Raw genomic sequence first — 22393 nt, 5'->3', positions numbered from 1 at the left:
CTTGAATTTCATGTGTTTTGCAAATTGTATCTTGGGTATTCTAAGTTTCTGGGCTAATATCCACTTATCAGTGAGTGCATATTATGTGCGTTCTTTTGTGATTGGGTTACCTCATTCAGGATGATATCCTCCAGATCCATCCATTTGCCTAAGAATCTTGTAAATTCATTGTTTTTAATAGCTGAATAGTACTCCACTGTATAAATGTATCATGTCTCCTGCGAGGCTTTGCCAGTGCCTGGCAAATACAGAAGTGGATGCTCACAGTCATCCATTGAACAGAGCACAAGGTCCCCAATGAAGGAGCCAAAAAAATACCCAGGGAGCTGAAGGGGACTGAAGCCCCATAGGAGGAACATCAATATGAACTAACCAGTACCCCCAGAGCTCCTTGGAACTATACCACCAATCAGAGAAAACACATGGTGGAACTTGTGGCTCTAGCTATATAAGTAGCAGAGGATGTCCTAGTCGGTCATCAATGGAAGGAGAGGCCCTTGGTCCTGTGAAGATTCTATGCCCCAGTAGAGGGGAATGCCAGGACCAGGAATGGGAGTGGGTGGGTTGGGGAGAAGTGGGAGGGGGGAGGAGATAGGGGATTTTCAGAGGGGGAACTAGGAAAGGGGATAACATTTGAAATGTAAATAAAGAAAATATCTTAAAAAAAAAAAAAAGGTCTGCCAGGTGGGCAGGGGAATGGGAGGATGGGAGGGTGGCGGTGCATGGGGCACAGATCTAGAAGCTGCAGCCTCCGGAACTGCTGGAGTCAAAAGGACCCTGCTTGTGAATCTTGTCTTTTCATTTGGACCCAGAAAACATTTTTGTTGTTATTGTCGACTCTCAAAAGGGAGCTGCTCCTTCTCCTTCTCCTTCTCCTTCTCCTTCTCCTTCTCCTCCTTCTCCTTCTCCTTCTTTCTCCTTCTTTCTCCTTCTTTCTCCTTCTTTCTCCTTCTTTCTCCTTCTTTCTCCTTCTTTCTCCTTCTTTCTCCTTCTTTCTCCTTCTTTCTCCTTCTTTCTCCTCCTCCTCCTCCTCCTCCTCTTTCTTGTTTCCAGAAGTGGGTTCACCTGGTTTTTCTTTGATGACAGGGTTCCCATTACCTGCTAAGAAAGGAGAAACCTGGGACTAGCAAGACCCTGGCTCCTCCATACTCTACAGATTGGGATGGAGATGCAGCTTGTATAAAGACACATTTTTATTTTTTAAGTTATGTTTTAGGGTATGTGTGAGAGGCTCTGGTGAGCATGGAAGCATGCTACGTGTAGCGAGCTCGTGGGGAAGAGAGGACAACTTGGTTCTCTCCTGCTGTCTTAGCCAGGGTTTATATTCTGCACAAACACCATGACCAAGAAGCAGGTTGGGGAGGAAAGGGTTTATTCAGCTTACACTTCCACACTGCTGTTCATCACCAAAGGAAGTCAGGACAGAAACTCACACAGGGGAGGGACCTGGAGGCAGGAGCTGATGCAGAGGCCATGGATGGGTGCTGCTTACTGACTTGCTCAGCTTGCTTTCTTATAGAACCCACCAGGGATTGCACCACCCAAAATGGGTTGAGCCCTCCCTACTTGATCACTAACAGAAAATGCCTTACAGCTGGATCTCATGGAAGTATTTCTCAAGAGAGGCTCCTTTCTCTGTGATAACTCCAGCTTACGTCAACTTCTATCGTGGGTCCCTGGGACTGAACTCTGGTCATGGTCAGGTTTGGCATCCATCACCTTTACCTGCTAAGCTATCTCACTGGCTCCAAACATAACATTATTAGTTACTATGGAGAATAAAATATGAAGTGTGGGGAAGAAAGGAGGTAAATTTCTTATGTTTCTACTTTGAAACTCTTTGTATGCCCCTGCGCATTCTCTTTACCATTTTTTCTCCCCCATGAAAAAGCTGGCCCCAGTGAAATGTGTCTCTTCCCCCTCTTATAGAACATTGTTTGTGAAGTGCTGTGAATAGCAATGATTCATGGGTGGAAGGGAGCATGCTGGCCTTTCTAGATGCACTTGTGAGATTGGAGGTTACACGAACTCAAGCAGAATTGACAGAAGCCTTCGGGCTCACTATAAAGGGGGAAGTAGAATATATTTAGGATAGCTGGACCATCGACTCTTCCTTGTTTGAGGAGCACCTAGTGGGTCTGGTGCTTTGTGGAGACTAGTGTCCTCAGAATCGCAGACCCTGGAATGAACCTAGGAGACACACCAATCCCTAGGCTCCTCCGCCCCGGGGGATCTTCCAGGGTGAAAGTGACAGAGGTTTCAGTGGACGTTGCCAGGTGCTGCGCAGGCAGGGAGAACCATTCTCAGCAGCTGGCATCTTATCTTACACAGCCCAGGGACCGAAGCTTATCCTAACGTGGCGTGTGCTTTCCAAGCCAGAGCCTGATTAGCTTCTTGCCCTGGCCTCTGGAATCAGGATCAAGTTCTCATGAAGCAGAGCATCTGGGTTGAATAGAGGGCTGTGGGTGTCCTTTGCGAGTCAGAATGGGAGCCCGTTTTTCTTCTCAGCCCCATTGAGATAAAGGAGTTCAACCATCTTTCGTTTCTGGGGCCTGAGTTAGTTGGTGGGCATCTTTTCTCCTCCGAGGGCACTGGGCTTGGCCATTTGGCTCTCTAACCAGCTCCCAAGTTGAAGGTCCCTCTCTCTTGACAAGCCCGTCTTAACGTAGAGCCTTTTCAGTAAGACCCATTCTCTCAACGTACGAGCCTCCAGAAAAATGCCTTTTTAACCAGAATGCCCAGATGAAAGCTTTAGCTCTTTATGACTTTTATTTTATTTTTATTTCTTGCTATAACTGTGGAAGTTTTATTTTTGCAATTGAAAAACTTACTATCTAGAAAGCTGAGCGTAAATACGGACAGTGTTCTCATAGAGAACCCAGAGAAGCAGTGGTTCTACCCCAGAAAGAACCCCGGGGGGACCAGAGGACCTGGCTCTGGCTCAGACACTCAGACTCCAGTTATCTATTTAAAATTTTTACTTTTTTTATGTGTGCATGCATGCGTGTATGTGTGAATATGTGTACATTAGTGCAGGTCTCCTTGGAGGCCAGAAGAGGGCCCCAGATCTCCTGAAGGAGTCACGGGTGAGTGTGAACTCTCCAGCCTGGTTGCTAGGAATTGAACCCTGGTCTTCTGTAAGAAGAGTATGTGTTCTGCTCAGCTATCTGTCCAGCCACAGACTTGCTTCTTAAACCAGAATTAATTATAGGGAGGAAGCCAAGTACCTGGCCTTGTCTGGCCTACAGCACATGGGTTCTAAAGTGTGCCCCGTGCATTCATTCCATAGTGAAAGAAGTAAGACGTCAAACCTTGGTCCAGTCACTCCCTGTTTGTGTGAACCAGAGGAGCTCTCCTAGCCTAGAAGCCATATCTGTAAATTATGACAAGTGATCCGATGCACAGCTCCAGGGAGGACCAAGGAGCTAATCTACAGAAACTACTTAACTCACAAAATGTCTCGTTGCTGTGGGGCCCCCTTCTGTGACCTTCTGTAGCTTGCTTTCAGTCATGGTATCTTATAGCAGCGAAAAGTACTTAATACAGATATTAATCCTAAGTAGCTCCCCCAAATGCTGGCCAGTGCCATAGCTTATGACATAGCCGTTTCTGTGGTGTGTCGGTGTGGGGAGCACCCCAGAATGCAGAGCAGAGGACAGCCTCAGGTGTAGGCCCTCACCATCTGCTTTGCTTGAGGCAGGGTCCCTTTGTTACTCTCTCTGGTATATGCCAGGCTACAGCTGATCATCAGGCATCAAGTTTCAAGATCCTCCTGTCTTTACCTCCCACCTGGAGACAGGAGACTGGATGTAGGTATGTGGGACCAAGCCCAGCTTTCTGTGGACTCTGGGGATCAGAATTCTGGTCCTTTCCCTTGAGCAGCAAGTGCTTTAAACACTGAGCCATCTCCCCAGCCCTGGGACATCTTGTTTGACACTTTAAAGGAAGTGATAGATATATGAGACCCTCAAGAAGGGTCACAGACAGCAGTAGCAGCAACAACAGCAACAACAAGACCACGAGGGCCCAGTCTCCCCTCTTCCTTCTTACTGCCCTCAGCAATTCATAAACAGTATTTCATCATGCGAAGTTTCATGTTGTGTCCAGTAAGTGGTTTGTCACAAGCTTGTGACTCAAACTGTTACTTTTGGGACTTCCAAATAATCTTTCTTAGAAATCACACTTCTTTGGATTTTTATTTTTTTAAATCATCTTAGCCCAAGCTTACTTTCCCCCCCCCATTTCTGCAATCATGATTGCAAGAAAAGAAGTTTTGCTTGTGCTTAACTATTTTTCATCGAGTATTATTTTAGCATGAGTATTAGAAGAATAAGCACTGCTGGCAGACATAATTGCATTATGGCCTTTGGAGAGTATGTTGAGACATTGTCTCACATAGGACCAGATAGGTAGATGAGAATCTCTTCAAACTTCTACCTCCACGTGGTAGATCTTCCTACGTCCATGTGGCACCCACATTCTGGGATTACAGGTAGGCCATGCCTTTGTGAGGTGCTGAAGACTGAATCCAGGACTTCCTGTATATTAGGTAATCACTCTATGAACTTGGCTCTATATCCAGGGGACACTAGTCTTGAGTGGTAGTTCTCAACCTTCCCAATGCCACAACCCTTGAATACAGATCCCCATGTTGTGGTGACCCAACCCTCCCCCCCAACCATAAAATTATATTCATTGCCATTTATAACTGTGATTTTGCTATGGTTATGAATCATAATGTAAATCTCTGTTTTCCAATGGTCGCAGGCAACCCCTGTGGAAAGGATCTTTCCAACCCATAGGGTCATGACCCACAGGTTGAGAACCACTGGTCTTTTTTTTTTTTTCCTTTTAGATATTTTCTTTATTTACATTTCAAATGTTAGCCCCTTTTCTAGGTTCCCCTCTGAAAATCCCCTATCCCCTCCCACTCCCCCTGCTCACCAATCCACCCACTCCTGCTTCCTGGCCATGGCATTTCCCTATACTGGAGCATAAAACCCTCATAGAGCAAGGGCCTCTCTTCCCATTGATGACCGACTGGGCCATCCTCTGCTACATATTCAGCTAGAGCCATGAGTCCTACAATGTGTTTTCTTTGATTGGTGGTTTAGTCCCAGGGAGCTCTGGGGGGGTACTGGTTAGTTCATATTGTTCCTTCTATGGGGCTGTAAACCCCTTCAGCTCCTTGGGTACTTTCTCTAGCTTCTTTATTGGGGGACCCTGTGCTTCGTCCAGTGGATGACTGTGAGCATTCACTTCTGTATTTGTCAGGCACTAGCAGAGTCTCTCAGGAGACATCTATATCAGGCTCCTGTCAGCAAGCTCTTGCTGGCATCTGCAATAGGGTCTGGGTTTGGTGGTTGTTTATGGGATAGATCCCCAGGTGGGGCAGTCTCTGGATGGTCCTTCCTTCAGCCTCTGCTCCTAACTTTGCCTCTGTGACTTCTTCCATGGGTATTTTGTTCCCCCTTCTAAGAAGGACTGAAGTATTCATACTTTGATCTTCCTTCTTCTTGAGTTTCGTGTGTTTTGCAAATTGTATCTTGGGTATTCTGAGCTTTTGGGCTAATATCCACTTATCAGTGAGTGCATATCATGTGTGTTCTTTTGTGATTGGGTTACCTCACTCAGGATGATATCCTCTAGATCCATTAATTTGTCTAAGAATTTCATAAATCCATCAATAGCTGAGTAGTACTCCATTGTGTAAATGTACCACATTTTCTGTGTCCATTCCTCTGTTGAGGGACATCTGGGTTCTTTCCAGCTTCTGGCTAATATAAATAAGGCTGCTATGAACATAGTGGAGCATGTGTCCTTATTACAAGTTGGAGCATCTTCTGGGTATATGCCCAGGAGTGGTTAGTCCCTGATTTTAGTGGGATTATTTCAAGTTTCTCTTCATTTAGTTTGATGTTGGCTACTGGTTTTCTGTTATTGCTTTTATTATGTTTAGGTATGGGCCTTGAATTCCTGATCTTTCCAAGACTTTTATCATGAAGGGGTGTTAGACTTTGTCAAATGCTTTCTCATCATCTAATGAGATGATCAAGTGTTTTTTGTGTTTGAGTTTGTTTTTATAGTGGATTACATTGATGGATTTCCATATGTTGAATTATCCCTGCATCCCTGGGATGAAGCCTACCTGATCATGACGGATGATTGTTTTGATGTGTTCTTGGATTTGGTTTACAAGAATTTTATTGAGTATTTTTGCATCCACATTCATAAGGGAAATTGGTCTGAAGTTCTCTTTCTTTGTTGGGTCTTTGTGTGGTTTAGGTATCAGAGCAATTGTGGCTTCATAGAGCGAATTGGGTAGAGTACCGTCTGTTTCTATTTTGTGGACTAGTTTGAGGAGTAGTGGAATTAGGTCTTCTTTGAAGGTCTGATAGAACTCTGCACTAAACCCATTTGCTCCTGAGCATTTTTTGGTTGGGACACTACTAATGACTGTTTCTATTTCTTTAGGAGATATGGGACTGTTTAGATTGTCAATCTGATCCTGATTTAACTTTGGTACCTGGTATCTGTCTAGAAAATTGTCCGTTTCATCCATGATTTCCAGTTTTGTTGAGTATAGGCTTTTGTAGTAGGATCTGATGGTTTTTTGGATTTCCTCAGATTCTGTTGTTATGTCTCCCTTTTCATTTCTGATTTTGTTAATTAGGATACTGTCCCTGTGCCCTCTAGTGAGTCTGGCTAAGGATTTATCTATCTTGTTGATTTTCTCAAAGACCCAGCTCCTGGTTTGGTTGATTATTTGTATAGTTCTTTTTGTTTCCACTTGGTTTATTTCAGCCCTGAGTTTGATTATTCCCTGCCGTCTATTCCTCTTGGGCATATTTGCTTCCTTTGTTCTAGAGCTTTTATGTGTGCTGTCAGGCTGCTAGTGTATGTTCTGTCTAGTTTCTTTTTGGAGGCACTTAGAGCTATAAGTTTTCCTCTTAGGACTGCTTTCATTGTGTTCCATAAGTTTGGGTATGTTGTGGCTTGATTTTCATTAAACTCTAAAAAGTCCTTAATTTCTTTCTTTATTTCTTCCTTGACCAAGTTGTCATTGAATACAGTGTTGTTCAGCTTTCATGTGTATGTGGGCTTTCTATTATTTATGTTGTTACTGAAGATCAGCCTTAGTCCGTGGAGAACTACTGGACTTGATGGGCTATTTCAACATAATGAGATGTGTCAGAACTGCAGCATTTGGAAGTATTTGAAAAGGGCAGTGGAGCTCAGTGAGGGGCAGTGGGTGCTCGAACCTGGCAGTGTTTTAGTTCGTAGTTGAGTCTTGCGCGCGCCGGACTGGCCAGCAGTAACAACGCTGCAACAGGATCCTTCTGCACACGTTTATTGGGAGAGCTTGATTGCAGAGGCGAAGAGACCTGGAGCCCAGAACTGGTGCTGCTTATATAGGCCTAGGAGAGGCGTGTCTCACACCCGGATTGGTTATGCACTACGCCTCATTTGCATGTTCCTCATTTGATTGGCTACTCTCTCTCTCTCTGTACCTCACAGAGCCTCATTATCATACCTCATTTGCATGTCTCACATCTGATTGGTTATACTCTCAAAGCCTCATGCCCAGGCCAGGCAGTGTCTTTGCAAAAAACTTTACTGCATATGTACACATTGGTTGTTTGTCCAAACTTATGCGTGGTGGCCAGCAGTAGTCAGTGCCACTCTGCAACGGCATATGTGGCTTCCCACAATTGAGAACAGATGGGTTTTGGAGAAGCAAGTGAGAAGAAAGGCATACTGTGAGCAGGCATGCAGAGTTTGGAGTGGCAGCTATCAGTTCCAAGGGCTCAAAGAGGCTGGCATGCAACTCTATGAATCTGTTTTGGGCAGAAGGAGGGCCGGGCTCCATGGGACAAGGCAATGGAAAGCCTGGATGTGCAGCGATGTTCTCAGGCCGCAGAGAGACTTTTGTATACAGCTGTAGCCATGGCATCTAGCTCCACTACTAGATGGCTAGAGGGTGGTGGGGACTCTGGCCAGAGGCTGTAGACAGAAGGGAAGTATAAGAACATCACTATGAGTGTTCAAGGAGGGAAGAAGAGAGGCAAGATAGCTCCAGAATGTCTGGCTTAGTGGCTAGTAATAGAGGGGGCATAACTCACATTCCAGTTAACCACCAGTCTGCCCTTTTGAATGTTTTCCTCTCTTTTCCATTGAGACGTTCTCTTCCCCTCAAAGGCATGAAGATCTGCTAATGAAACCAGGACTTACTCTGTTATCGTCACAGTCCTGCCCAGAGCAGTAGCACGCACACAAACATAGAACGATTGGTCTTTGGAAAGTCAACGAAAACAAGCAAAACCTCTTGAAGCCTTGCGACTTCCCCTCACCCACATTTGATTCTATGGTTAGCAGTGACACAACAACTATCTCCACCGCCTGTCAGAAGTGGACCTTCCCCTGCTTGTTATTGCCAGGAAGTGGCTAAAGTTCATGGACTCAATTATTTGAATCCGTGAACTCAAACTGGCTCTTAGCTTCCCTTTTGCATTTACATTGAAAACAGTCCCTGCGTTTGCACTTATGATCAGTGTTTGCTGTTTAAATAGTGCTTTTATTAGTGTTATCTCATTTGAACCTTTATTGAAAACCCTCGGGAAGCAAGCTGAGGAATGATTGTCATTGCTTAGTGGAAGGGCAAGCTGAGATTGAGAAGCAATGTGTTCATTTATACAACCATGAAAGGGGCTTTCACACCCAACAGAAAAAGGAACCATCTGATGACTTGACATGAATATATTAGAAACTAATATTAGATACAGAGACCAACACACTTAACATGTATATGTTTTCTTTCTCTGTGTATGTATGTATAGTGTAGGAAGAAAATAAAAATACTTACAATAGATTCCTTCTGTCTGCTATAAAGTTCAGAATTATCAAAATGGGACAGACTACCAGGGACATGGTATAGGAATTAAGAACATAAACCCTGAGACTGTACGATGCTCACCTCTTAAACCCAACCAGAATGCGATGAACAAGCCAAGCCACCATGCAGTAGCCACTTGTAGGCACTCTGCTCTGCACTCTAGTTAAAACCTCCATGAGCAACCAGTACCACCCACAAGGCAGACATACGAATGCAGAAGCCTCCAGACAATTTCAGTGGAGTAGAAATGAAATGTCCTGCCAAACCTGCCTGAATCTAGGCTTCATCCACAACACAAATATAATCTTAAGTTTGAGGCATCTCTGCAGAAGTGGAACTCAGTGCTCACGTGGTCTTCTACTAATGGACCTGAGTCCAGCAGAGGTTGTTAGTTGTAGGAAGACAGTTGAGAGGGTTAAGCTGATGAGAGAGTATAAGTCAATATAAGTTCAGTATATAAGTAAAAGATGAAAGAGGGTTTGGGGGCACAGGGATAAGGATCACCTTTCCTTCCACCCCTCTCCCTCAGCCTATAGTGTGATTTACAATGCCCCTTGCTGCTGCTCCCAAGACAATTTCAACACCTAGGACAGAAATAGAGAATACTTCCCAGAGTGAAATCAAACAGGTCAGAGGCCTCTCTGGACACACTCAAGCCAGTTCAAGCTTTCCGGTTTCCACTGGACCTACACTAGGGGCTGTGCAGCAGAATCGTGACCAGGGGAAGACTCTTGTTTGAAGGGCTCCAGCTGCTTCTGCCTTGTTGTCTGGAGTAGCTCATCTCAGATGACAGTAATATCCAACCCTACTTCCTGAGGGCAATACTGATGCTATTCACTCAGTTCAGAAGTTATATTCTGCATTTGCTTGGCCTTAGATTACAAAGACAACATGAAGGCACAAATGTGACATTAGTTTGGACAGTCATGATGATAGGGATCCTAAGTGGGAAAATCAGCTGTTAGGCTATGGAACGGAGCCAGAGTGCTCTGAAAGGGGAAAGAACACACTGCAAGACTGTGGCTTGATTTACCTTTTAATATAGAATATGGCATCACGGCTGTGGATGAAGTCTAAAAGTCTTACTTGCAATGTGCATACCAAGGGCTTCTTTCTAGAAGCCAGGCTCTTCTGCTTCTCCTAAGGCCAGTAATTTGCAAATAAGATGGGTGGATATATCCTTGAACTGGGGATAGTGGGATTCAAAGATCACCAGTCTATCATCTGTCTTCTGCCTTTGGGGAGGGATAAGCTGGAATCATCCCGTATGCATTGAATGTCTCCTATACAACCAGTTCATCACTATCAAGAAGATATTTGTATACAGTTTTTATACTCCCAAATTGGGAATCTTTTTTTTTTATCCCTTTGAGGAGTCTAGGTCATGGTGTGAACTTACCTGATATATAAGTTATAAGCAGGATGCTTATATTGTATACACCTGGTAAGATTCATTCACCTGTGGCCTGGGAGATAGCCAAAGCATTATAATTTGAATCGTTTGGAATCTAAGGAAGTTTAACCCATGACTTTACTTTAAAGATGCATACACAACTCCGTGCCATATTGCATTAGGCAGTGCCCATGCCCATTTCCTTAATGAGTTGTTTTGTCCTTTTCCTTCTAGGTCCTTGGATGTGGCTCTATTGCTCAAGCAGTCCTCAGTCGAGAAAAGGCTGGTGGGATCATCACTATCAATATTGGATTTGCAACGGCAGTTGTGATGGCTCTTTATGCGACTTTTGGTGTCTCTGGTATGCAGCAGAACTCCTTATCACAACTACTAACAGTCCTAATGTGCTGGCAGTGTTGGTCACTCTACATGTTTTCTTTATTAGAGCTCAACAATGTTGCAAGAATATGTATTGATCTCCTTTTCGTAGATGGTAAAGTTGAAATACCAACACATGGCTAGTGGCTTCTGCAAAGGCAGGGTTAGCACTCACACCTGAGCCCTCCCTGGCAGCTGCAGTGTATTGTCCAGAAATCAGTACTTTTTATTTTATGAATCTCATGCTTGGAAGCCATTATCCCAGATAAGCTTGTGAATAGCTAAGCAAAGGTCACGGCAGCAGAGGCATGTCCCTGGACCTTTATCAGCTACAATCAGAGAAGCTAGGTCTTGTGCAAGGTCAGCCTGGTCTTCACGACAGTGTGCATCTGAGCTAGAAAACATTAACTTAGCTCTTCTCGGATGGCCAGGTTGATAATGACCACCTGCAGGGTTTTGCAAAGCAAAATGCTGGGATGCTGTTGAATGTGGTCTGAAAACTTAGAAAGAGATCGGGAGCAGTACTGAGTGTTTTGAGTCATGGAGATTCCCACGTGGGTACCAAGCACTAAAGCAAAACTGATCAGAAGAGGACACCTTGGCATGGTAGGCACTGTGCCAGGCCTGGGACATCCTTAGTCACCCCTTCTCCCTTAGAATAACGTTCTGTTGGAATGTGCTACTATCTTCATATCATACAGAGAGGGTCCTTAAATTGCTATAAGTCCTGAATTTGGCAAAGAGACAGAGCAAAATTGACCCTCAGTGTTCTACTAGGGGCAAAATTACTCTGGGCAAAAAAAAAAAAAAAAAAAAAAAAGGATCCTTAAGGTAAGCTGGCTGGCCTTGTGATAAATATGCCACAGGGATGCTGAAGAGCGATGCCCAGACTCCCTGTAGCTTTGTGGGGTGTGTCGCTGCAAATGATCCTTGACTGGGTGACAACATTTCCACGATTATAGGAAGATAGCCAGAGTTCTGTGTTTGTGATGTGTTTGGCATGAGCAGTATCTCCAGTCAAGTTGCCAGGCTTTTGCTGTGACTCCAGCATCAAACCACTCACCCTAAGGAAAGCACAAGATTTGCTGGGTATTTTTCTCTGTTCATGCTAAAGCTAGGTTAGTGTGGGGACCATGACACCAGACATGAACTACACTCTTGAAGTAAGTAGTCAAGATGTTCCATTACTATCCCCACACCTTCTAGCACATTCGATCGAGTAAGTATAGTCTCCACACATCCATTATGAATATAGGAACATTTTCAGTCTTTTTTTTTTTAAGATAGAGACAGGGTTTATAGCATTGGTTCTCAGCCTTCTTAATGCTGCAATCATTTAATTCAGTTCCTCATGTTGTGATGAACCCCAACCATAAGATTACTTCATTGCTGCTTCATAGCTATAATTTTGTCACTGTTCTGAATCATAACATAAAGATCTGATATGCAAGATATCTGATATGTAACCTGCGTGGAAAGGTCTTTCAACCCCAAGAGGGGTTGAGACCCACTGGTTTCAAACCACTGGTTTGGAGGATTTTGCCTGCATGATACCCTGAACTGAACAATGACATGTAGCCATGTGGGACTTGGAATCTGTCAGTGTAGTTGACCCCTGTCACTGCAGCTCATGGCTCTTTGCATCCATTGTTATATTTGGGGACTTGAAGAAGTCATTGTCAGGGAAAGAGTTGGAAGGGCCAGCAGGAAGGATAAGGGAGTAGGAAGATGGCAAAGACCTGTCCCGTCTGGCCTGTGTACTGAGGCTAAGTCCTTGGGAGTGAGAATCAGAGAGGCTTTGGGTCTGACCCAACTGTTTATGAGAGGCTATGAGAGTTGCCAAAACACAAGTAAAATGGTGAGTGAGCCCAGCTCAGGATATGGTAGTGTAAAGTTGGAGTGGAGGCACCTGCCTCTGTTTGGAACTAGCATAGTTCATGCTCTGAGGGTCCATAACTTGGGCATGTTCAGGACAGTGCATGCACTCTCCATGACAGCTACACAGACCACAGCATCAGTGGCCTTGGGGACCAGAGAAGACCATTGTGTGAGAGGTGTCTGTCAAGGTGGCTGTACCTAACAGGCTCTGTAGCCACATGGGAAGCCCTATTTGAAGACTCACGAACAACCAGTGCATGCTGGACGTGAATATAAATGTGATCCCATTGTGCGGTCACAGGCTGCTGGAGTCAGTGGCCTTTCCCTTTTAAATCTAAAGAATCAATTTGCTATAAAGGAGTTTTAGCATTCTGCTCCATTGTGATTATGCTAACCAACCAATCAGAGCTTACCACACCTAACTATGTAGCATGCTACTGCCTGTTGGTTAACTATTTTTTAAAAGTTGTGTGTGTGTGCGCGCGTGCATGCGTACATATGTCATGGAATGCATGTGGAGGCCCAAGGTTCTCTCCTTTTACCATATGGGTCTTAGGGACTTGAACTTGGGTTAGTGAGGTTGGTGGCAAGTGACTTTACCTTACCCTCTTAGGCATTTCAGTGGATCACGTTGGTAACTACTTTTGATGTTGCATTATTTATAAATGAATTAATTGAAAAAGAATAGCCTGTTCAAAGACAGGGTAAACATAAGACATCTATCACAGAATTGTGCAGGAATGATGAGAAGGAGTTTGCCTAGAACAGAATCTTAAAACAATTCACTTAGCTCCCCCAGGATCCACACTGTGGGCCTGTTGGACTCCAGTTGTTCTCCTGGGGGCAGGGTCTTTATGTGGATAGTACGATCATCAAAGCAACCTTGGCTGAGCCGATATTTGAGGGCAGGACTCTGTGCCCCTGCTGCTCGTGTTCTTTCCACTACACTGCTCTGGCCTTGGCCTTGCAGTAAGCCTCTCAGGTCTGGAGGGAAGAAGTTCTATCACCCGTCTGGACTCCAGCCACTGCTCCTCCTCCATTTCTGACCCCCCTGTCACCCCTGTCGTCCCTTCTTCTCACTAGTTTTCAAGGCTTCCTCCTAGATCTACCCTCTCTGACTCCCAAGCAACTGCAGATTCCCTAGACTTCTGTCATCTGAGTCATCTAAACAAAGACCCTTAAAGCCCCATGATAATTTCATTGGCTTTTTTTTTTTAAATCTAAGATGCTTACCAAGTGGCTGACATTGCATGAGACCTGAGGTTAATTAGGCTTTCAGGGTGCTTGCCAGAGATTGCACGGTGTAAACCTACCTGTAGGAAGTTTTATTTTAGAAGAGAGCTTGTTCTAGAAGCCTCACCTGTCAAGGCACTCCTGAGGGATGGTTTTGATCAGAGGTGACTTTTTAAGTATCTCTTGTCCTTCCATAGTGAGTGTCTCCAGGCTGTCTGCCTTAGATCATAGGTTCTGCCCCGGTAGAGAGGAACAACCATGCCCTTTGTCCTGCCTGGTACCTCTACTCATCTTCTATGCTCAGAGATTCAACTCCTCTAAGCTCAGAGACTCCTCCAGGCTCAGACCCTACTCCCCTCTGAAGTCTAGACATGGAAGGTTTCATTTGGTCTGTAGGCTGCTGTTGGATCCTCTGTCCCATCTTCCCTTGCTCACCCTGTGGTAACTAAAGGACTGTCCATGCAGCCATGGGAAGAAAAGGAACAGAGGCAGCCTAGTTCCAGGAATTTCCCATCAGCCCCTGTGTTTGTCCATATTCATATTTCCAACCTTCCTACTAAGCTGGCTTCTGGAACCCATAAAAGCAAGACCCCACAGATGAAGTACTTGTAAGGATCCAGGGGGTTATTCATGCTTTGATATTTTGGAATTTTCTTGCTCATGTTCGCTGGAGTTGAATGGCTACCTTTGTGGCTTAGCAGCCAAAACCCATTGTCAACCTTGGGCTGAAGATTCAGGAAAAGCATGGCTCTCTCTAAGGGTTAAGAATTATCATCTTGCTCATCGTCACCATTGCCATCAGGAGCTGTCATCTCTCTTGTTCACATCTAACCTGAGCATCCACCTTTCAATGTGCTCACTTTGAAAATGAATTTGATCCCCCTTCCACATGAAATGCTATCCATGTTCTTCAAGTTCATCTTATGCATCCCTATCAATTTGCTATAAAGGATTTTTAGCATCCTGCTCCATTGTGTATGTGCCAACCAACCAATCAGAGCTTACCACACCTAATTATGTAGCATGCTACTCAAAGTATGTAGCTGCCTGGTGTTAACTATTTTTTTAAAGTTGTGTGTGTGTGTGTGTACCCCCACCATATGCATAAATGTACACACGCTTAATTATCAAGGCAGATACATCTTGCTTTTAGATTTATTTTTAAGTATGTATGTGAGGAGAAGGGGAGGATGTGTGTGTGAATGCACGTGTATGCAGAGTCCAGAACAGGGCACTGGATATATTGCAGCTGGAGTTTCAGATGTTTTGAGCTACCGACCCGGTAGCTCCTCTGCAATATGAGTTCCCAACCACTGAGATAACTCTCCAGCCCCAAGGCAGAGAAATCTTTATAAACCTGCTGAAGGATGTTTAGAAGTAAATTAATGGAACTTGGCTTTTAAATTCAGATGAAGTTGGACTTAGATTTTGGTTCCATCCCTCAGTGACTGGAGAAGGCTCATATTTCTCAGTTTGCTCACTCAGTTAAACAAGGGCAGAGTCCATTCCATTGGGTTCTTAAGTCTAAATAATACCACTGTGACAGTATCTGGCAAGTCACTCAGTAAATATTGCAGCTGAGTCCAAAGCCACGTGGGAACATCGGTGGCACTGCACAGAGCAAACCTTCTCTCTGACCTTACGGGTAGCCGAGAATCAGGAAGCTGCTTTCGCTACCTATGGCTTGGGTTGTGTTAAAGGAGCTGTTGTCACATGTCTGCATGGGAAAACACATTGTTTATGCAGAGGGACCTAGAAGGATCCATTCCAATATGGCAGGCACCTCTGACAAAGCCCTTCTGCCTCTGGGACAGGCATAGGGACTCCACCAGGACGGCATTCCTTCCCAGTGCTAAGAATGGCTTTCCAGCCTCTGGGCATGCGCCTTCTCTATTTGTTAGATATGTATTTAAACCTCAACCGCCTTACCATATATTTACAGTAATAGTTTACAACAATCTCCTGGAGGTATTCTGTAACTGATGGCTGAAGTGCCACTTTAACAAAAACGAGCTGCTTACTCACACCAAGTGTTTAAAGGCCTGAGTTCCTTTTCATACAGAAAACTGTTCTAAACGGTGAATAAGGGTGCCACAGATGATTAGGTCTCCCTCGCCCAGCACCCTCCAGGGTCTCTGTTTCCCTCTCCCCACTCTCACTTTCTGACCTCCCAGCTTGACTGTCTCATCTTCCTTGCAGGGGGCCACATCAACCCAGCGGTGTCTTTTGCAATGTGCACCTTTGGAAGGATGGAGTGGTTCAAGTTCCCCTTTTATGTGGGAGCTCAGCTTTTGGGAGCCTTTGTCGGGGCTGCAACTGTCTTTGGCATTTACTATGGTGAGTACTGAACCTGAGTCCAAAGATTTGGGGGGCTGGCGGGGCATCCTGGGAAAGCCTGAATTCTTGGTAGGAAGCAGGGAGGCATCGAGAACAGGGAACATTGTGACAACGTGACAATGTGGCCGAGTTATCAACTGGGCTCAATTTTTTTTTTTAATCTGAAGATGTTCATGTATGCTAGTTTTTGTTTGTTTGTTTGTTTTTTGCTTTTTAACTTGTGTATATGTCTATGCATCACTGTGAGTCTGCTGCTCACCAAGGCCAGAAAAAAGCATCATATTCCCTGGAACTGGAGTTACAGACCACTGTGGGATCCATACCATGAGGGTGTGGGACCCAAACTCAGATCCTCTCTGGAAGAACAACTATAGTTCTTAACTGCTAAGCGACCTTTCTAGACGACAAGTATGAATCTTAAGGAGGGATGGCACAACTTTTAAGAGCCTAATTTCAGGCCCACCCTGCACTGCAGTATGAACACAGGCAATGTGCCAGTTGCCTTTCTCCTGCTTTCTCTGACTTAATGAGAAAAGTTCTGCCCAAAGTTCTGCCCAGTTGTGAAAGCTGTGGCCCTGTAAATATTTAGAGTAGGAGTCGGAGAACATGCCTTTGAAGAAGCACAGCCAGTGACAGACAGGTCGGGGGCAGCCTCTGCCCCTTTTAGCCAGGCGCATCTACTCAGGAGCCCTCAGGAAAGTGTGCTCCCGGCAATCACAGACCTAGGACTGAGCTATGACCAAGACAGATACTAGCTTTGTGACTTAAATACATCACTTTGGAATGAAGCAACATGGCACATGCCCGTAATCCTAGCACCTAAGTGGTTGAGGAAGGATGGACGACCAGGCAATCAAGGTCATTCTCAGCTAGAAAGCAAATTCCAGGCCAGCCTGAGTGATTGGAAACCTGGTCTCGGAATAAACAATAAGTAAGTAAGTAAATAAGGCACCAGACCACGTAGGTCTCAGTCTCCTTCTCTGGAAAATGAGGGACTCCCAAAGTGCGCAAGGCTCAGGGACCTCAGTATTCCCCAGCACCAACTATTAAAATAGTTCTTTGCACACAACCCAAGATGAGCCTCGGAACATTCTGAGTGGCCAACCGAAGACATCGATAATCCAAACCCTAGGGAAACAGGTTGGACAAAGGGGCTTCTTTCCAGTGTCTCTCTGAGAATTATATGTCTAAGGGAGACTCGATGTTGGACCAGAAACTCAGAGAGCCAGCAGCTCAACAAAGAGAAGCCTAGGTGGGTGCCACCTGGATCAGTGGCTGCTGGTTCCCTGCTTCTGGGGGGCTCTACAGACCATCCATAGTATCTTTGTTATCCGGGTGCACTGTCAAATTCTGATGTAAACTTTTAGGAGCAACGAAGAGGACCCTAGAAGCTGTGACTTCCACTTAGCACAGGATAAAGTCACACTTTGGTTTTAGATCCATCTAAAAACTCCGAGAATTCCCCACACGCACCCACCCAAAGAAGATTGGTTTCCAGGAGCCTATAAGAATTCCATACAAGTTGAGATGAAAGCACCGGGCCAACCATGGGCTTTCTGCTTCTACTTCATCATCCTGGGGTCGTCCTGGGGGGCTCTCTGAGGCTATCTCACCATAAAGATTGCTTGGCTTCTATTGATTTGCTCAAGACCAAGCATGGGTCTCTGTTCCCCTTTGATTTCTGCTGCTGTGATAGAGGAGAGTGCACAGCCCCTCACCCTATTCAAAGTCAAAGCAGGAGCTCAAAGCAAGAACTTGAAACAGAAAATATGGAGGGACAGTGCTTGCTGGCTTGCTCACAGGCTCATCTATAGAAATTTTTCTTATACAGTCTAGAATGAACACCTGGAAGAATGGTACCACTCTCCAGTGGTATGGACCCTCCCCCATCAATTAATAAGCAAGACAATTCCCTCACAGATATGTCCACAGGCCAGTTTGATCTGGTGGTCTCCCAGTTGAGATTCCCCTCTCAGGTTTACCCTACCTAGGTGATGCCATGTTGGCAGTTAAAGCTGACTCGGACATCATCCTTCAGCCCTTTCCAGAAAACACTAATGTCCCCGAGCTCTGTCTTCTATAGACGGACTCATGGCCTTTGCTGATGGAAAGCTGCTCATCACGGGAGAAAATGGAACGGCGTTCATTTTCGCGACATACCCAAAACCATTTGTATCCGTGCCAGGTGCCTTTGTAGACCAAGTAAGTGAAGGAAGGACCTGATTTTGGTGGAAAGACATGATAGAAAGTGGGGATGGGGAATCGGGCGTGGACGGGAATAGGGTGTGTACTGGAGCCCTGAATGCCGGTCAGAAGGGAAGGATTGCATCCCCCAGTCAGAGGTGTCTCTGTGAACTGAGCTTTCTTGGCAGTGGTTTGCCCTTGAAGATGCTGATGCCACTAAAAGGGGCCTCAGCTTCCTGTTTAACGCACATAGCTGCTTCATACCAGCTAAGGTCCAGACAAAGACTGGCTGCCTGGACTAGAAATATGGCCGTGAGCCTGGAGCGGGGGGCAGGGGGCAGAGGGCAGGGGGCGGGGGACGGGGGGCGGGAGAGGGGCAGGGGCGTCAAGAATCTGCCCTGTCTCTCCATAAGCCCTAACTTCTCCTGACTCTCAAGGGGTCTAAGTGTCTTGACTAGATTGAACTTTGAAGAAGCGTGGTGTGGTGGCTGCACACTCATAATCCCAGCCTTTGGAGGGGCAGAGGCAGGAATATCACCACAAGTTTCAGGTCAGCCTGGTCTATATAGAAAGTTCCAGGGCAATCAGGGCTACACTACACTGAGAGACCTTGCTGTATTGGTTGGTTTGTGAAAACACACACACATACATGCGCGCGCGCGCGCACACACACACACACACACACACACACACACATCACCATTTTCTTTTCTTTTCCTTTCTCTTCTTTTCTTTTTATTATTTGTTTGTTTGTTTGTTTGTTAATGTGAGTGCACTGTAGCTGTTACTGACGGTTGTAAGTCATCATGTGGTTGCTGGGAATGAAGGTTGCTCACTCAGGCCAGCCCACTCACTCTGGATTAAAGATTTATTTATTATAAGTACACTGTAGCTGTCTTCAGACACACCAGAAGAGGGCGACAGATCTCATTACTGGTGGTTGTGAGCCGCATGTGGTTGCTGGGATTTGAACTTAGGACCCTTCAGAAGAACAGTCAGTGCTCTTAATCACTGAGCCATCTCTCCAGCCCCACTCACCATTTTCTTTTCCACTTTGATTACAATATAAATCAGGACACAAACATTTACTGATCTTTCCCTGGATAATCAGCCCCATGTCAGGAGCTTGAAGAATTTGTTACTACTGCACGTAGGCTGCAAGTCCCAAGACCCAGAGCCCGAGTCCTTGAACTGAAGTAACATCCCGTCTCTGACTCTTTGAGTGGTTTCAGCATGTTGCTGAACTTAAAAAAAAAAAGAAGTTTCTGACTTCGGGGCTGGAGAGATGGCTCAATGGATAAAAGCACTGGCCGCTCTCCACAGAACACTTGCATGGTGGCTCATAACCATCTGAGCCATCTCCAGTTTCAGATGATCTGATGCCCTCTTCTGGACTCCACAGGTACTACATTCATGTGGTACATCCATGTAGGCACCTGTGCACACAAAATAAATATATATTTGCCCATTTCACTTGGATAAATACCACATGGATAAATATCAGCCTTTGCCAGGTTTATTGTAAGAGTTAAAAATAACAATATGAGAAATATGTGTTGTGAGCAGTGTCTGTGAAGAAATGTAGAATGTAGCTGAACAGAGTGTCGTCTATAGAACAAAGTGACAGCCAGACAAGGTGTATCCGTGCATGCCTGTAATTCCAGCCCCCTCCTAAGGAATTAAAAAAAAAGAACAATGTAAACAACTAAGAGTAAAACAAGGCTATAGCATCACACTAGTGACATGCAGGGAGCCCACATGTCCTGGGACTGTAGAAAGAGTGTTAGTGGGAAAGACAGAGCGACAAAGTTGCCTGAAGAAAGAATGTTGTCACTATGTGCGATAGTATATGGGTGGTAGGCAATGAAGTGACTGAGTCTGAGATTCCCTTTCCAAGTGTTACACATCTTGGGGCACGCTTCTTTCTGTGAAGGGAAGCCAAAGTTGTCTATATTACACATGCAGTGAGGGAAGCCAGAGACCCTGGGCCTCTGGTTTGGGGATAGTGTAGTTGGGGAGAGAATGAGGGAATCAATCCTTCAAGGAGCTCATGAGCTATCAAGTGGAAAAGCAGAACCAGTGTGATGAGCACAGCCACCCCCTCCCCCATGCCCTGCAGAGAGACTTGATGGACCGGCAAATGCTTGTTACTCTTGAAGACATACGTTTGACTGGGCTCCAACTCAGAAATAGAAGCTCTAGGAAGACCAAAGTGTGGATACTTCAACCCTTCTTAGAAAGGGGAACAAAATAACCATGGAAGGAGTTACAGAGACAAAGTTCAGAGCAGAGACTGAAGGAAGGACCATCCAGAGACTGCCCCACCTGGGGATCCATCCCATAAACAACCACCAAACCCAGACACTATTGCAGATGCCAACAAGAGCTTGCTGACAGGAGCCTGATAGAGCCGTCTCCTGAAAGGCTCTGCCAAGTGCCTGACTAATACAGAAGTGAATGCTCACAGTCATCCATTAGACAGAGCACAAGGTCCCCAATGAAGGAGCTAGAGAAAGTACCCTAGGAGCTGAAGGGGTTTGCAGCCCCATAGGAGGAACAACAATATGAACTAACCAGTACCCCCAGAGCTCCCTGGGATTAAACCACCAACCAAAGAAAACACATGGTGGGACTCATGGCTCCAGCTGCATATGTAGCAGAGGATGTTCTAGTCGGTCATCAATGGGAGGAGAGGCTCTTGGTCCTCTGAAGGTTCTATGACCCAGTGTAGGAGAATGCCAGGGCCAGGAAGCAGGAGTCGGTGGGAGGGGATAGGGGATTTTCAAAGGGGAAACTTGGAAAGGAGATAACATTTGAAATGTAAATAGAGAAAATATCTAATAAGGAGAGAGAGAAAGAGAGAGAGAGAGAGAGAGAGAGGGAGAGAGAGAGAGAGAGAGAGAGAATATCAGTAGAAGTTCTCAGTGAGGCCAGCCTGCATCTCTTGGCAATCCATTCCTGGTGCTCTATGGATGTCTCCACTCTCTCGGTCAAACCTTTGGCACACTGCATCCTCCTCTTTAGCTTTTACATCCATGTGTGTGCTGCAGGATGCACACAGAGTAATAGGATGCTGAATCTTGGGTGCTTTGGTCCCAGGCTTCTTCCCTTCTTTGTTTAAGGGCTTTCTGACAACATATTGGTGGGCACCATCTTCCTAAGAGAAATTGAAAAGCTTTCAGATTCTTCTAGCTCTTTCAGGATCTAGCAGTCAAGGTACAGTAGTATCTGTCAGTCCAGGGACATTCTTATCTCCTTTTTTTTTCATTTTTTCACAATAAACATCTTGACGACACTCCATCTGGTACCCACAATGCACCCTGAACAGACTCGTGCTTCCTCTCCAGTTCTCCTTGGTCTGTAACAAGAATGCCCGTAACTCAACAGTAGGTACCCTCTGCTACAGGTCAAGACACCTTTACCTGGTGGGGAAATCTTATTATCCCTACCACTGCTTCAGAGCACACATCCCTTCCCCTCCCCACTCAGAGCATCAGCAGCAACTTTTGAGGCCATGTCCTCCTCACTGAAAATGCAAAGTTTGCGTTCATCATAAAACTTCAATGAGTTTGCTGCCGGGAATGAGATATTCGCCTTCGTCTTAACAGAGCCCATGGCCTAGGCGCATCACACACATAAAAGGGAGCTCCAGAATTTTGTCTGCAATACGAGGGGTTGAGCACAGGCCTTGAAAGGCAGGCTTTCCATCAGTGAGCTCCAAAGAATGAAGATGTATCAATGCACGGCCAAGTCTACAGGTGAGCAAAGTCGTAATTCTGCCAAGTCACATCTCATAAAAAGACTTTACGAAATTTGGCTCACACTAAGTAAAGACCTTGTCTCCTGAGGATAGCAGCCACTGGAAGCAGTTGCTGGAGGACAGGCTGGTAGTCTCTAGGAGGTAGGCTATAGGAGCTATGGGGATGAGAAACCCTGGAGGATGGGCAGCTTGGAACAGATTACCTCTCAGAATCCTTCCATCTCTGAGCCCAGATGAGCTAACCTGGAAACAGAAGTTTGACACTAGGAGGAGCTGTAGCCCTGTGAAGAGAAGGGAGTTGAGGAGGGAGGGGCCTTTGCAACAGCATCATGCAAAT

General features: G+C 45.4%; 1 protein-coding gene across 8 annotated transcripts in view; it reads left to right on the top strand.

Annotated features, from left to right (window-relative positions):
- Positions 1–22393, top strand: part of Aqp9 (aquaporin 9) — a 57191-nt gene that overhangs the window by 19115 nt on the left and 15683 nt on the right. For 7 of the 8 annotated variants that reach the window (NM_022026.3, NM_001271843.1, XM_006511331.3 and 4 more), the window contains 3 exons: positions 10521–10647; positions 15975–16112; positions 18196–18314. In NM_022026.3, the coding sequence (NP_071309.1) occupies positions 10521–10647; positions 15975–16112; positions 18196–18314 (384 nt within the window). Of the gene's footprint in view, positions 1–10520; positions 10648–15974; positions 16113–18195; positions 18315–21904; positions 22055–22393 lie in introns of all 8 variants that reach the window. The other variant, NR_073483.1, reaches the window with a different exon arrangement.

This window comes from Mus musculus, chromosome 9, assembly GCF_000001635.26.
Source record: "Mus musculus strain C57BL/6J chromosome 9, GRCm38.p6 C57BL/6J".
Lineage (NCBI taxonomy): Eukaryota > Metazoa > Chordata > Mammalia > Rodentia > Muridae > Mus > Mus musculus.
This window is presented reverse-complemented; position numbering and strand designations above follow the sequence as displayed.